The sequence below is a fragment of the Pteronotus mesoamericanus genome, unplaced genomic scaffold (assembly GCF_021234165.1).
Source record: "Pteronotus mesoamericanus isolate MK-2021 breed Mesoamerican mustached bat unplaced genomic scaffold, CSHL_Meso_final scaffold_31, whole genome shotgun sequence".
Taxonomy (NCBI): Eukaryota; Metazoa; Chordata; class Mammalia; order Chiroptera; family Mormoopidae; genus Pteronotus; species Pteronotus mesoamericanus.
In genome coordinates this window covers 13,007,884-13,025,298 of record NW_026555312.1, presented here as the reverse complement: position 1 = coordinate 13,025,298, position 17,415 = coordinate 13,007,884, and the positions used below count along the sequence as shown (strand labels likewise).

The window sequence follows — 17,415 nt, the reverse complement described above, 5'->3', positions numbered from 1 at the left end:
GTCCAGAGGAATAAGCTCACTAAAAGACTGAGACCTAATCATAGAACTAAAATTTGCTTGTTCTCTCCTCACATCTCACCACCACATGACTAAAGTTCCTATTTACAGCAGTTCCTTATACGTAGTGCATCATGTTTGGCTAACAAGAAAAATTACAAGGCATATCAAAAGACCAAAAAAAAAAAAAAAAAAACCCAAAACCCCACAATATGAATAAATAAAACAAACATCAGAACCAGGCATGGCAGGGATGTTAAAATTATCAAACTGGGAATTTAAAACAATTATGACTAATAGGCTCCAGGGTCTAAGTGGGTAAAGTAGACACCACGCAAGAAGAAATGAGCAATGTAAGCACAGAGATAGATACAAATAAAGAGCCAAAAAGAAGTGCTAGAGATCAAAAACACTGTAACAGAAATGGAAAAAAAAAAAGGCTTTGATGGGCTTATTAGTAGACTGAATATGGCTGAGAAAATTACCTCTGGGCTAGAAGATGAATGTATCAGCAGAATTTCCAAAAACAAAATATAAAAACAGAATATCCAAGGACTGTGTGAAAACTATGAAAGGTATTACATATGTATAACGAGAATACTGGAAGGAGAAGAAAGAGAAAAAGGAGCAGAAGAAATATTTGAAATAATAATGATTGAGAATTTCCCCCAAATGTATGTCAGACAGCAAAGCACAGATCCAGAGAACACCAAGCAGCATAAATCTACCCCCCGCCAAAAAAAAACACCTATAGCTCACCATATCATTTTTAAATTACATAAAATCAAAGATAAAGAAAAAATCCTAAAAGAAGGAAAAGAAAATAATACCTTACCTACAAAAGAACGAAGAAAAGACTTAATATCTGATTTCTTCTCAGAAGTCATGCAGAAAAGGCAGTGGAATGAAATATTTAAAGTGGTGAGAGAAAAAAAATGACCCACCCACGAAGAATTCTGTATCCTGCAAAATTATTCTTCAAAAGTGAAGGAAAAATAAAAGGCTTTCTCGGACAAACAAAAATTGAGGGAATTTGTTGCCAGTAGACCTGCCTTACAATAAATGTTGAAACAAGTTCTTTAGAAAGAATGAAGTTAGAAACTTGGGTCTATATAAAGAAAGGAAGAGAATTGAAGTAGGAATAAGTAAAGGTAAAATTAAAATTTTACTTTTAATATTCTTATTTGATCTAACAGATAACAATTTGTAAAAAACAATAGCAACAATGTATTTAATCATGTATGCTTATGTATATATAACATACATATATTTATTTATGCTTATATATACAAGGTCTGTCCAGAAAAAGTGCAGCCCTTGTTAATATAACAAGAACAGTTTGTGTGACATTGCGTAACCTGGCAGCCAAGGCGAGTGGACTGGAATGTGCATGTGTGAACAATGACAACTTTGCTGTACTAGTCAGTGGGGGCAGTAGAAGCCGTTGAGTGAGCATGTGTACAGTGTGGCCATCACATTCAAAATGACTGAGTGAGTCCAGCAATGAATCTGCATCAAATTTTGTGTTAAACTTGAATGTTCCTCCACAGAAACTATTCAAACCACTCAAAAATCCATGGCTATGGGCAACTGGTGATTGGCAGCTTCATCATGGCAATGCATCCATTCATGCATCATATCTTGTGCAGAGTTTTTTGGCAAAACATCAAATAGTCCGGGTGACAGCCCCCACTAGAAACCAGATTTGGTGCCCGGGGACTTCAGACTTTTCCTAAAACTAAAATCATCTTTGAAAGCGAAGAGATTTCAGACTGTCAGTGAGATTCAGGATATATGATGGGGCAGCTGACGGCGACTGAGAGAACTGTGTGAGGTTCTCAGGTGCCTACTTTGAAGGGGACTGAAGTATCACTGGCCTATGTATGACATTTCTTGTATCTTCATCAGTAACTGCCTCTGTTTTTCATGTGGCTGGGTACCTTCTGGACAGACCTTGTGCAAGTGAAATGAATGGGAGCAATGATACAGGGGCAGGAGAAAGGGATTACGATTATTATTATAAGACACAGCACTGTAAAGTGGTATGGTGTTATTTGAAAGTGGACTTGGATTAATTACATTACCTTACATTGGATTAGTTATATTACAAACTCTAAGGCAACAACTTAAAAAGTAAAAAAAGAAATATAACTGTTGTGCTGAGAAAGGAGAGAAAATGGAATCATATGAATTGCTCAATTAAAACCACAAAGGCAGAAAAATAGTGAAAGGCAAAAATAGAAACAAATAACAAAGGCAACACATGAAAAACAGTAATGAATATGGTAGATGTTAATCCAACTATATCAATACTACTTTGAATGTCAATGATCTAAATGTACCAATTAAAAGACAGAGATTGTCAGAGTAGATCAAAAAACACAGCCCAACTATATGTTCCTCAAGAAATCCATTTTAAAGATTTTACTTATTTATTTTTAGAGAGAGGGAAAGCAAGGGAAAGAAAGAGAGGGAGAAAAACATCTGTCTGTAAGAGAAACAACATTGACCAGTTGCCTCTTGCCCACACCCAACCGAGACCTGGCCCCCAACACCCAGGCATGTGCCTGACTGGGAATTAAACTGGCAGCCTTTCTGTTTGCAGGATGGTGCCCAACCCATTGACCTTCACCAGCTGGGGCAAAACCTAATGTAAATATAAAGACACATACAGATTAAAAGTAAATGGATGCAAAAAATATACCATGCTAACACTAATCAAAAGAAATCATGTGCAGCTGTATTAATTTCAGACACGGCAGAGCTCCATAAAGGAAAGTTATCAGGGTATTGCATAATAATAAAAGGATCAGTTTTCCAAGAAGACATCACAGTTCTTAAAGTGAATGTGCCAAGCATCGAACTGACAATTACAATAAGAAATAGATGAAGCCACTATTATATTTGGATACTTCAACACAACTTCATCAGAAATAGGTAAGTCCATCAGGCAGAACATGAAGTAAGGATATAGTTGAACTCAACACCATCAATTAACTGGCTAAAATGGACACTTGTAGAGTATCCAATAACAGCATGATACACATTTTTCTCAAGCTCACCAAGATAGATCACATTCTGGGTCATAAAACACACCTTAACAAATTTAAAAAAATGGATCCATATAATGTCTGCTTTCAGACCACAATGGAATTAAACTAGAAATCAATAACAGAAAGGTAACTGGAAACTTCCCAAATATGTGGAGATTAAACAACATATCTCTAAATGACACTTGGGTCAAAGAAGAAATTTTAAAGTGTTTGGAACTCAGATGTTAATTAGACTTATTGTGGTGATCATTTTACAATATATACAAGTATCAAATCATTATGTCATACACCTGAAACCAATATAATGTTATATGTTAATTATACCACAACTGAAAAATATTTTGAACTAATGAAAATGAAAACCTAAGATCAAAATTTTGAAGATACAGTGGAAATTGAAAACGGTGCTAAGAGGGAAATTTATAGTATTGAATGAATATATTAGGAAAGAAGATAGATATGAAATCAGTGATTTAAGTGTCAACCTTAGAAGACTAGGAAAAAAAGGAAAATAATAATAATTAGAACAAAAGTCAATAAAATTAAAAATAGAAAATCAACACCAGTAACACCAAAAGCTGGTTCCTTGAAGTGATCAATAAAATTGACAAGCTTCTAGCTAAGCTAAAAAGGAAAAATGAAGAAGGACACAAATATCAGAAATTATAGAGGAGACATTGGACCTCATGGACACTGAAAGGGTAGGAAAGGAATCTGTGAACAACTCTATGCCCACCAATTTGATAACCTAGATGAAATGAACCGATTTCTTGAAAGATGGATCTTCTTCCAAAACACGCAAGAAGAAACATTCTGAATAGGCCTATATCAACTAAAGAAATTGAATCAATAATTAGTAACATTCAAAAAGTAGAAAGCACCAGACCCAGATGGGTTCATTGCTGAATTCTACCAAACACTTAAGAAAGAAATTATACCAGTTTTCTACAATCTCTTTCAGAGGATAGAAGCAGAGGAAATATTTCCTGTCATTATATAAGACAAGAATTGCCCTAATACTAAAATAAGACAAAGACATTATAAGAAAACTACAGACCAATATATCTCATGAACATATATGCAAAAATTCTCAACAAAATGTTAGCAAATCAAATCTAAAAGTATATAAGAAGAATTATACACCACCACTAAGTGGGATTTATCCCACATATGCAAGGCTGATTCAACATTGAAAATTCAATTAGTGTAATTCATCACATCAGCAGACTCAAAAGGAAAAAAAATCACATGGACACGCAATAGATGCAGAAAAGCATTGACAAAGTCCAACATCCATTTATGATAAAAATGCAGTAGACTCGTACTAGAGTAGAACTTCTTCAACTTGATAAAGACCGTCTGCAGGAAACGTACAGCTAACATCAGACCTAATGGTGAGAAACTCAAAGTTTTCCCATTAACATCAGACACAAGGCAACGATGTTCCTTCTCACTATTCCTTTTCAACATCATATGGAAGTTCTTGCTAATGCAGTTGGGCAAGAAACAGAATTAAAAGGTATACATATTGGGATGGAAGATATAAAATTGTTTGTTTACTGCAGATGACATAATCATTATCTATATAGAAAATCTAAAAGAATCAACCAAAAAAAAAAAAAAAAGAACATTTTAGAACTAATGAATGATTATAGCAAATAGCGTTCGTTAGAGAATTTGTTAGAAACGTAAATTCTTGGGCCCACTCAATGCTACTGAACTGAAGCCCTGGGACTGGGATTCAACAATCTGTTCTAACAAATCCTCCAAGTGGCTGTCATGCACCACTGGTATAAGCCTCCTTCATGGTTCTTAATACGTCAACCCAGATGCCTTTCATAATCTGACTTAAGTCAGTGCTTATGTTCGTGTCTACAAAATTAACGTCTACATCTGAAGAAGTCTACATCTTCAGTCTTGTTTTAAGCACAATTATAAAGTAGGTGAAATTTGTCTTTGGTGTCCTATCACCTCCTTTTGTTGGCCCATTTTCTTGTCTTGCTTTCATCTATCAAGTTTCTCTTTATCTTTTTAGTGGCTGCAACTCAAGGGACTTCTCCATTAAGATAGATTAGAGGCCTCTATGGAATAAGATCTAAAAACACAATCTCTTAATTATGAAACGTGGGGCATTGACAGACTAATTGGTAAAGAATGTGGGGATGGCATTGACGGTGACCTTCCCAGGACCCACAGATTGCACCCGATGAGCAGATGCCCATTCCCCTGACTTTAGTCAGAGGGGGAGAAGCCCCTCCCCTTTGCGATCTGGTTCTCGTGAAGGGTGTTGACACAGTTTCAGAAGACCTGGAAATGCCTTCAGCACAGGCACACTGGCTGGATGCTTTTCCAAGTCCTGCCTGTGCCCTTCCCCCCATGGCACCTGTTCATTTTGTCATCTACATGGTACTTTGCAGCCCGTAGCTTTCCCGATAAAACCATGCAAAGCTTTGATAAGTGTTGAGAGATTCAGCCTCCCCAGGGAGCCAGCTCTCACCCAAGGCGATAACTGAAAATAAGTCATAGTTACATGGTGTCTGCTTGTCCTGAGTCTTATTTTAAACTAATTTCTGAAATTCATTCGCCTAATCTCTTCCCTAGGACCACAGAACAAGGTGGTCCACCAACATATCTGTCCGAGAACCTCAGTTACCCAAGTGGTAAAATGTAAGGCCTTGACACTTACCAAAACTGTCCCTTTCCTTTCTATACACACATGCTCACAGGCAGATAGATGTGCCTGTTGACCCATAAAAGTCACAGAGGCTCTCTGAACCTTGCACGTGTGTGAGGGACAAACTCAGCAAAAACAATTGTCATTCCTGAAAATCCCTACGTTTGGCTTTTTCTTTCACAATGTTTTGAACTGCCTGAGTGAGCCAAGTTCTCCCTTTCAAGTTACTAGAACTCAGCAGGTTCAGTAAAATTGCTCCTAAATAGGCTGCTGTCTTGTGCAGGGAACTCATGGAACTTTCTAGAAACAAGCTGGTGGATGAGAAAATCTCAAAGGTGAAATGAAAATCCTTTGAAACACGGACTGATGAAGTTTAAAAATGAATATGGTTTAGAGTCTGCTGGTTATGCCCAGAGTTCCAGGGAGCTGGAAGAAGCATACCACTGAATCCTCAGCAAGATGTCTACATACGCAAAGAGAAAGGGAAACTTGAAGCAGATGTCTAGATATTCACCCCTTCTCTGTTCCAACCTCCATCCCTATTACTGAGTGAGAGGCCATTTGGGGGAAGAGACTAATTAATGAAACTGGCCATCTTCGCTAATCCAACCCACCAGAAAATTGTTCTATTAGCAACAGGCTCAATGTTGTTTCCAGGGAAAGTAAAAAAGCCTAATGACAGTGTTCATCTTGGGATAACTATAAAGATATTGTTAATGTTATTTCTGAGCTGCAATTTTAACTACAGAAGTCAGGCAGTCCCAAATTACCCTTCCCACAGCAACTGTAATTCAGTTGACTCCGCAAAGCCTTTCATAGGTGAGAACAATACTTCTATATTATTGTTGCTAGGAGATGTGCAGTTATTTTATTTATATCCAAGCTATGGAAAGTTGTATTTCATAGTTTTATTTTTGGAATTGTGGTTGTTGTAGATGATAAAAGTTGTTCTGAACCACTGAAAATACACGTTTAGATACATGGGTAAATATTCATGCAGCTCTGAGCTTCACATTTATAGGGTCATAATGACCTCCAGTAAAATTAAAAAACCCTCTTTCCCTCCCAATGTAATCCCAGCAATCAACTACCAGGATAAAGAGAAGAGGAGGTAGTGTTCTCCAAAATGGAACATTTTAAACATTTTTGACACTTAATCTGTTATACTGATGATGATTGAATTTGTGATTTTCAAAGAAAGGATCTACTAATTTTGGTTTGATTGCAAGCATTTCTCAGTAGAAAAAAAAAATCACTGGATGAGAAATAATGAGAAAAGTTAGAAAGAAAATTTCAGTAAATGTTTTAGAAAATTTGTCAGATACCAAAACATGATAATGAAGTAGAATAACAAAAATTAGTCATTTCCCAGTTAGTTAACACATTTACCCTTCCAGGCCAGAAAATTGTCTGATATTGATTGGCACTGGGATGAAATTAAGCTAATCCTATTGCTTCTATTCTAGTTCTCTGTTTCAGGAAACATATCAAGCTTGTTCTTACCTGTCTCTCAGAGAAGTAAGACATTATCCACAGAAGCAGAGAGGTAGAAACTGACCCAAAACAGAGGTAAAGCTAACAAGGAGATTAAAGATGAAATCAACAAGAGTAAAAAGAATATAAATTTATGACAAAATACAACTAAATCAGATTTTTTTTCCTCCCCAAAAATGAGAAAAAAGATTTTTTAAAAATTCACTGATAGCAATGAAGCAAAAAAAAAAAGCCATAACCTAAAGCTATAACTCATGGCCAAGTAGCTTTAGGCTCCTAACTCTGTCTCTATTCCCCACCCCCTTAAAGACATCACTTTAAAAATGAAATTAGGAGAGGAAAATATGAAACAGGAAATGAAAAAACCATGGGGCTGCTTCTCTATGTATACGTAAAGCCTTTGTGTCTGGGTTCTGAATTGGAGAAATGATCTAAAATCTTCATCAGAATGGCCTGTGTTTCAAGTGGGCGAAGTGAATTAGGACGTGTTCCCAGAAAAATGAGCCCCCAAATTCGCAAATAAAGACAGGTCAGCTGAGCTCTCCCTTTCCTATCCCCTAGTCCATCAGACTCTAAAAAAGTAGATGGAGCACAAGGTAATTAGCCTTCGAACTGTCGCTTGAAAGGGAAAATTAACTGACCTCCAGTATGGTAGCAAAAGGCTCAAGGAATCACCGCGTGACAGCTACATAGTTTGTCAGAAAGGCACACAGCATGCGAAAGACAGACAGACTAGCCCTCCAAGAAAATGAAACTTAGGAAACAGATACAGATTCCTCACAAAGGTTTTGTAAGAATATAACTTATATTCTTAGAACTTAGAGTGTAATTGCATTTTTAAGCATAAAGCAAGGTGATAAAACAATAAGAATGAATTGAAAAGGGAAGCTGAAAGTCCAACAAATCAAGAACAAAAATAACATTAATGTAGTAATATATATAAATAGAAATGTTAATGTATATAAGAAACCCAGTTGAAAATCTGTTTCCTAACAATAAAGAAAAGTATTCGTATAATCACGTAAATACTGATGACAGACAAGGAAATTAAAGGCAGAGGAAGAATCTAAAGGATATGAAGATAGTTAAATATTATACAATCTGAGCTTATAATTGGAGTCCCTGAATACGGATTCTAACAAATGAAATGGAAGAAATATTGAAAATATATAAAAATATTTCCCAGAAATGAAGGACTAAGTCTGCCCAGGAAATACAAAATAGTGTTAAAAACTTAAACATCTCGTTTAAGCTATTAAATTCAAAGGATAAAGAAATAATTCTTCAGATGTCAAACCAGAAAAAGTCAATTTCCTACAAGGGGAAAAAAAACAAAAGGGCTTCAGATTTTTTCCATTGCCACATTAAGTGCCACGCTATCTGAAAATGGAGAGAGACCCCAGGATCTTATATCCGGCCAAGACGTTGTTAAATATAAAGATAACAGGGAGATCTGCTTAAACCTGAAGAACTAAAGCAACCTTGAGACTTGTTTTTTAATTGGACCATATTTTATTTGATTCTGTTACCACATTTTAGAACTGATGACAGCAAAGGAATAAAATGATCACCAAAATAGAATCAGCCTCGGCTCTGGTGAAGTGTACAGTCTGAATTCAGGAGGCAGCTATTAAACAAGTTATTTTTTTAACCCATCATATGCATACATGTGTGAACAAAATAATGATAAGAGCCATGAAAGAAAAGTACCAGGTTCTAAACCAGCATTTAAAAGGATTATATCCAAATCTAGAAGTTAGGGAGGAAGCAAGCCCCTACCTCTCTGAGAATTCTATCACTGCCTCTCAAACATTAGGAATACATGCACAGATACCATATTTCCTGTGTCTGAAATTAACCAGTGCTAAATGGTATTGAAAAAGAATGAAATTATAGATTCTATATGTGATTTAAGCCAACAGCATAGGAGAATTTGTTTTTTTACATTTTACCATATAGCCTTCCCAATAATTTACAGGATATAGTTGACCTTTAAAAAATCTCACTGAAATATTACTTAGCCATTTAAAAATATGAAATCTTACAATTTTCAACAACATGGATGGACCTGGAGGGTGTTATACTGAGGTAAGTCAGTCAGAGAAAGACAAAAGCATGTGATTTCACTTATATGTGGAAATAAAGGAACAAAATTGAAACTGACTCATAGAAACAGTGGGAGAAGTGATGGTTGCCAGAGGGGAAAGCGGGTTGGGGCACTGGGTGAAAGCGGGGAAGGGATTAAGTAGCAAAAATTGGTAGCAACAAATAGTCACAGGGAAGCATAGGAAATATAGACAATAATATGGTGATAACTATGTGTGGTGCCAGTCAGGGTGCTGAGAATATCAAGGGGAACACTATGTAAAGAATATATGTCTAACCACTAAACTGTACACTTGAAACCAATACATAAAAAAAAATTTTTTTTAATTTCCTGGCTGGGTGGCTCAGTTGGTTGGAGCATTGTTCCTTACACCGAAAGGCTGCTGGCTTAATCCCAGGTCAGGACACAATCCTAGGTTTTGGGTTTGATCCCCGGTCAGAGCGTATACAGAATGGCTGGGGGCACAGAGTCCGGGCAGCTGATGGATGTTGGTCTCTGGTTTTCTGTTGTTGTTGTTTGCATGTTTGCATTTTAAAATCATGTTTATTCTATTACAGTTGTCTCAATTTTTCCGCCTTTGAGACATTTTTTTTTGATAGTGAGAGTTCAGCCAGTAAAATCATCAAAGTAACTCAGAAGTGGAGAAATTATGGTAAAATGGCTGGTGAGAGCCACTAGGTATGTTTAAATGTAGAACTAATCCTAAGCAACTATGGGAATTGCAGGTAGAATATGAATGCTATCTATCAAGTGGGCTAAATGCAAAAAGATAGGGGACTAGAGATAGAAGTGAGGAAGTACATATTTATGTTTTTGTCCTTTCCAATTGGTTTCCAGTCAATAAGGTCTAAAATTATATTATATACTTTAAAATGTCATACATAGTTATTCTAATCTCATAATATTTTATCATTTTTTTACTTTAGAATGCTCATTTAGGGCATAAATGCTGAAACTTTTATTTGAAGTGTGTCAATTATTTCTCTTTCATCTCTACTATTCAATTATATTGATAATTAAATTTATACCTTTTTTAATGGCCCTAGAGTACAGTCTCATTTTCTCAAAGTCTACCTGTACATGTGTCTTAAACATTCAGCTGATACTCTGGTTTCTCTTCAGATCATATAAATCTTTCACCTTTTAAATGTTCAGCTGATGTTAATAATGGCTATTTCTAGGTTGTGAAGCATTTTTTAAAATTTTAATCTTTGTAACCTTCAGAGTTTAAAAACCTATTCAAAATCATCATGCTTTGTGTTATGAAAACAACTGTGCAAATTTTTTTCAAAACTAAAAAAAGTGCCAAAAATCTACAATTGTGGGTAATGTGAGTACTTGGAATTATTTTCTTCTTGGTACTCTCCTATAACTTTGTAAATTAAAAAAAAAAAAAGTGACTTAGTTAAAAGTGGGTAGAGGGTGAGGATAAGAGAATATGGCACCATGTGCTTGAAGACATTCTCACCCACTCAACTCCTTTTCGTGGGGTTGAGTCCAGGTAGCACTGAAATCTCTTCTGGGTCCATTTACGTAAACAATTTTGGAAGCCACTGGCTCTCCATGAACATATTTTTTTATGGGGCAGCTTAACGGACAATTTTCTTTCCACCAGAAGGTATGAACGCATTTGGGCATGCTATGAAAGAAGACAAGAGAGACACCCTTTGAAAACAGTTTAGGATGCAACCATTTTTAACAGTTTTTTGTTTTTTTTTTTTAGAAAAAATTTTTTTTTAAATTAATTTATTTACTTTTTAAATACATTTGTCTCTGCCTTCCCCCCCTCTTTCCCTCCTGCCTTGTTTTGTTGCTTTTGTTGAGATACAGTAATTTATATATCATAACACTTATTTTTTAACATGTATAATTCAGTGGTTTCTAGTATACTCACCAATTTGTGAATATATTACCACTCTCTAATCCTGTGCTTTTTTTAAAATTTTTATCACCCCTAAAAGAAACCCCATACTCATTCACAGTCGCTCCCTATTCCTCCCTCCCACCAGCCCCAGGCAAGCACTCTGTTGATATGCATATTCTGGTCGTTTAATATAAATGGAATCATACAAATGTGGTCTTTTGTGACTTGCTTCATTCACTCAGCCGAATATTTTCAAGGTTCACCCATGTTGTAGCATGCATCAGCACTTATTTCTTTTCATTACCAAATAATATTCTATTGTACGGGTATATCGTATTTCATTTCCTCATTCATCAACTGATAGGCACTCTGGCTGTTTCCACATCTGGGCTATTATGAGTAATGCGTCTATGAACATTTATTTACAAGTTTTTGTGTGGACATATTTTTTCCCTTAGGAAAAATGGAATTTCTGGATATTATGGTGGCTACTTAGGAGCACAAACATTTAAACTTCCCTCTTCCTCTTTGTCCCCAGGCGGAAATGGTGCATAGTGCTTTCCAGGCCCAGCGGGCTTTCCTTCTGATGGCTTCTCAGTACCAGCAACCCCAAGAGGTAAGAGTATATCCAGAGAGACAGGGTTGCCTAGGGAATGGGCCGTGTAAGATTTAAAAAAACAAAAACAAACAAACAAAAAACCCGAGGAAGTAATAGAACCCGTTACTGTGGGTGACAGCCTGAAAATGAGATTTATAGTACATGTAGGCTCTGTCTCTATGCCACATCATGATATGGAACATTTCTTCTGTCTTCATAATCTTATTACGGTCAAATTTGTAACAGTTGACATCACCAGTTTAAAAGGTCAACTTATTTATGTCATCTGTATCCTATTCTTTTTATTGGTCTCACAACTGTTTTATAATCAAGAAAGAGTTTACTACTAATTTTTAGTTCATACATTGTGTATTTTGTTACCAAAAGTGTCCACACCTATCATCACATACGTCAAGTCTGGCCAGAAAGTATCCAGCTATGTAAAAATGAAAAATAGAGACAGTTATTGAAGAAGACACAAGATACAAAAAAACATCGTGCATAGGTCAATGACACCTCAGTTCCCTTCAAACTAGGCACGTCGGGACCTCACACAGTTCTCCCGATCGCCACCAGCTGCCCCGTTATATTTTCCTGAATCTCGTCGACAGTCTGAAATCCCTTCCCTTCCAAAGATGATTTTATTTTAAGGAAAAGCCAGAAGTTGCAGGGCACCAAATCAGGATGTAGGGGGGCTGAGTCACGTGGGTGATTTGATGTTTTGCCAAAATCTCTGCATGAGACATGATGAATGAGAGGGCATGTTTTGTGGAGAAGCTGCCAATCACCAGTTGCCCATAGCTGCGGCCTTCTCATTACATTAATGATGGCCGGAATTTTTTCAGACAGACCTCATATATTCTATGTATGAATTTGATTGTCTTCTATTTCATAAGCAGTGTAAATAGGCTAAAAAGTAGATCCATTACCAACATACTTTGTTAAATAATAAAAAATAATTGTTCTTTTAACTACATATGCTGCTTCTGAATTTTGGTGACAACCATATAAATAAAGGGGATAATTGAATATTCCTTATAACATGATGGCTTAAATTTAATAGCTCACTTTGAATTCTAATACAAACTCCTGAAACTGAAAAAGTTGAGCCGAGAATCTTGCCAAAACTAGGATTCTGACTTTCGGGCAATGAAGTTCAGCTCCATAAAAGGCCAACACTTGAGACCCTAGAACCCCTACCCCCACCCCCAGAACAGTGGTTCCCAGCCCTGCCTGTGCAGGGGTATCACTCAGAAATTTTTTTTAAATACTAGTGCCTGGATCTCAGTCCAGGGGGTTCTAGTTTAATTGGTCTGAGGAGTGGTCTTAGCACTGATAGTTTTATGGGCGTATCCGGTGATTCTAACTTGTAGTCAGAGCCACCAACCCCACCTGGATAGATGGATGGATCACGTCCCTCTTAGGAAATGAGTGGCACACAGCCTAGCCAAACATCTTTATAGGGATGGAAATATTTTACGCTCCTCTGTGGATGCATTTTTCTTCCTTCGCTTTCTCAGTCCCTGATTTTTTTCTCTTTGCAAAAAAGAACAGTGAAAGTAGGAAATCACAATGTGATGCATTCTAGAGACATACTTAATCTAGCTTTCCTGTGATTAAAGTGAGAGGAAAGGTAACCTCAATGCATCATTGAGAGACTCAGGTAGAGGGAAGAACCATGACTTTCTTGGCTGGTGGCCCGCTCAATCCTGTCTGTCAGCACAAAACAAAAGGCTTCTCCATGGGCCTTGCAGGCCTTGCATATAAAGGTCACTCATTAAATATTGGGTGAAGAAGTGGACAAGTGAACAAGTAAGTGAATGCGCTGGGACGAGCAATGGCTAGGGATGATGTGTGCCTCAGCATGTGGCTATGCAGATTCTTGGGTGTAATATCTGTAGGTCCTCCTTCTTACTTGACTGCATTCTTGATCAAAGGAAGAGGAATGGACCTGTTCCAGGGGACCCGTACCCAGGAAGGGCACGGACCGCCAGCATTCCCTGTAGCGCCGTAGCCGTGCTCTGAGAGTAAACCCCTGCAGTATCAGGTGGTGAAGTGCAAAGCAGTTTTTTTTGATACCTGCCTCCCTTTTTGTCCTCTCCATCTTTACCCAGAGGACTGTCCTGGTACTTCCACTCAATAGGAAAACAGATTTTGGAGGTCACCACCACAGTGGTGAGAAAAGTCCATGGCCAGGCCTTTATTTTCTCCATGTACATTCTAAAGATAGATGATAAAGATTATCAGAAAGAAGGCTATAGTTTCTATGGGAACAATGTTATAACTCTTCTTTCGGGAGAATATTAACTCCTATAATTTCAACTCTTGTTGACATAGAGCAGTGGTTCCCAAACTGCAGTGTGTATGAGAATCACATGTAGGGTTGTTAAGACACAGATTTCTGGACTCCACTTACAGTTTTCAGTTCAATAGGATCTGGTTGCAGCCTGAGAATCTGCATTTCTCAAAAGCCCTCACATGATGGTGATGCTGCTGGTCCAAGGACCATACTTTGAGAACCTGTGACTCTCACAGTTATGCCTGTAGCACAGATTTATTCCAGGTGTAGCCAACTTTCATTTCCAGCTGCCTCTACAGCATTGCTTCGAAGCTCTAATCTTCATCTGAATCACCTGCTAGTCTTGTTAAAGTGCATGGTCTGGATCAGTAGATCTAGGGTGAGGTCCAAGAACCTGTAGTTCTAACAAGGTGATGCCGCTACTGCTGGTTTGTGGCTGCACTTTGGGCAGCAAGAATTTCGGTGTTACCACCTAAAATCCCCACAAGCATAAAATCCCTCAGTAGTCAAGTCTCAAACTGATTTTTTCCCTCCAAACATCTCTATATCAAAGCAAGTCCTGTTATGCCACGGTAACAAGCATCTTCAAAATCTTAGTGACTTCTAACTGCAGAGGTTTATTTCTTGCTCACATTTCATGCCTATATAAGGTGACTTACTTTCCAGTAGATGAATTATTAAATAATTCCTCATAAAATTATTGGCTTAGAGTTGTAATAGGGCCCAAAGATAAAATGGTAGAGAATGAGTCTTTAATAGGAGTTTCAAGCATTGGGAAGCGAAGATATTTTAGGCGGGAGGACCTCCTAGGCAGTGCTTCCAATCCTGATGATGAAGGGGACCACAGCTCTGTGGAAGCACGAGACCAGGCCAAACCAACTGTAGTGATCACTTTTGGTCAGAGGATTGTATAAGCTAGATGCCCAAAACTGAGGGTAAGCACCCTTGCCAGCTGGAAGCTAGCAACCTTGTAGAACACAGGCAAGTGCTGAGAAAATACAGAAACCCACAACAATGCAACCTCACAGTTCATCCGTGCACAAATATTTATCAAGTGCTTGCTGTGAGACAGGCGCTGTAAAACCAAACAGCTATGAGATGGGACTGGGCTTGGGGACAGGCACATATTAATTGTTAGGTGGAAAGAGCCCTTAGAAATCATCTCTTCCAGCACTCTCAATTTAATGATGAGCCAGGAGGTAAGACTTCCAGTCAAGATGGAGGAGTAGGTAGAAATGCTTTGTCTCTTCACACAACCATAAAAAGGACCACAACTAACTTCTAAACAAAAAAGAACAAGAACTGCCAGAAATTTAAACTGTATGGAAGTCTGACAACCAAGGATTTAAAGGAGAAATAGTCATCCAGATAAGTAGAAGGGGCAGAGACAGGGAGCTGGGGTGGAGAGGATACGGTGTGGTAGTGAGTGGCCAGCAGAACGGGTGGTCCCACATTCACCTGTGGTGGGTAAAAACCAGGAGGGACAGCTGGGGAGTGAGTGATCCCAGCCCCAGACCAGACCATGCAGCCCAGGGTTCCAGCTCTGGGAAAATAAAGTTTCATAACTTCTGGCTGTAAAAATCAGTGGGAGTTGGAACAGCGGAAGAAACTGCTGGTTTTTTCAGGAGAGTCCTTTAAAGGACCCACATGATTCTAGAATGTACACAAACCCAGGTACTCTGGGATTAGCACCAAGGAAGCAGCTAAAATGGTACCAGTCAGATACAGGAAATGGGGGGAGTGACTGGAAATGAGTCAAGAGCTGAGCAAGTGGCATTGTTCCCTCTCTGGCCCCTCCCTCACATACAGTGCTGCAAAGCAGTGAAGCAGGTTGCCCCACCCTGGCGAATACCTAAGGTTTCACCCATTACAATATAACAGGTGCACCAAGATGGAGTCAAAGCAGCTCTACCCAATACACAGAAGCAAACACAGGGAGGCTATAAAATTGAGGAGACAAAGAGATATGGCCCAAATAAAATAATAGATCAAAACTCCAGAAAAAGAACTAAGCAAAACAGAGACAGCCAACCTATCAGATGCAGAGTTCAAAACAGTGGTGATAAGGATGCTCAGAAAACTCATTGAGTACGGCAAATGCATAAAGGAAGAAATGAACACTTCCCTAAGTGAAGTGAAGAAAAATACATAGGGAACCAACAGTGAAGGGAAGGAAGCTGGGGTTCAAATTAATGATTTGGACTGTAAAGAAGAAATAAACAGTCAACCAGTACAGAATAAGGAGACAATAATTCAAAAAAAACAAGAAGAGAATAAGAGGACTCTGGAACATCTCGAAAAGTGCCAACATCCAAATCATAGGGATGCCAGAAGGAGAAGAAGAAGAACAAGAAATTGAAAATTTACTTGAAAATAATAATGAAAGAAAACTTCCATAATTTGGTGAAGGAAATAGACTTACAAGTCCAGGAAGCACAGAGAGTCCCAAACAAGTTGGACCCAGAGAGGGCCGCACCAAGATACATCATAATTAAAATGCCAAATATTAAAGATAAAGAGAGAATCTTAAAAGCAGCAAGAGAAAAGCAGAGAGTTACCTACGAAGGAGTTCCCTTAAGACTGTCACCTCATTTCTCAAAAAAAAACTTTGCAGAAAAGAAGGGATGGCAAGAAGTATTCAAAGTGGTGAAATGCAAGGACCTACAACCAAGATTACTCTATCAGCAAACCTATCATTTAGAATTGAAGAGCAGATAAAGTGCTTCCCAAACAAGGTAAAACTAATGAAGTTCATCATCACTAAGCCCTTATTATATGAAATGTTAAAGGGACTTATCTAAGAAAAGAAGATCAAAACTATGAACAGTAGAATGACAACAGATAACTATCAACCACTGAATCTGAAAACAAAAACAAAACTAAGCAAACAACTAGAACAGGAACAATATCGTAGAAATGGAGATCACATGGAGGGTTAGCAGCTGGGAGGGGGAGGGGAGAGAACGGGGGAAAAGGTACAGGGATTAAGAAGCATAATTGGTAGGCACAAAATAAATAAGGGAGGGAGGTGTTAAGAATAGTATAGGAAATGGAGAAGCCAAAAAAACACATAGGCGTGACCCATGGGCTCGAACTAAGGAGGGGATTGATGGAGGTAAGGAGGGTGCTAGGTGTAGGGGGCAAAGGGGAAATAAATTGGGACATTTGTAGTAGCATAGTCAATAAGATATACTTTTAAAAATGAAAAATAAAGATGATCCAGGAGAGTATCAGAGAGAGTAACTGCTTTACTCCTTAGTCCAAAGCTGATGGGTAAGTCTGATTTCCAGAAATCTCAGCCAACATGCTTTACCACGTGTCTCTAATGC

The 17,415-nt window shown here is 37.9% G+C and overlaps 1 protein-coding gene across 1 annotated transcript in view; it reads left to right on the top strand.

Moving 5' to 3' along the window:
• The window catches only part of CAP2 (cyclase associated actin cytoskeleton regulatory protein 2), a 131,875-nt gene that overhangs the window by 37,443 nt on the left and 77,017 nt on the right, over positions 1–17,415 (top strand). The window contains exon 4 of the mRNA XM_054591859.1: positions 11,728–11,805. Within this exon, the coding sequence (XP_054447834.1) occupies positions 11,728–11,805 (78 nt within the window). The remainder of the gene's footprint in view (positions 1–11,727; positions 11,806–17,415) is intronic.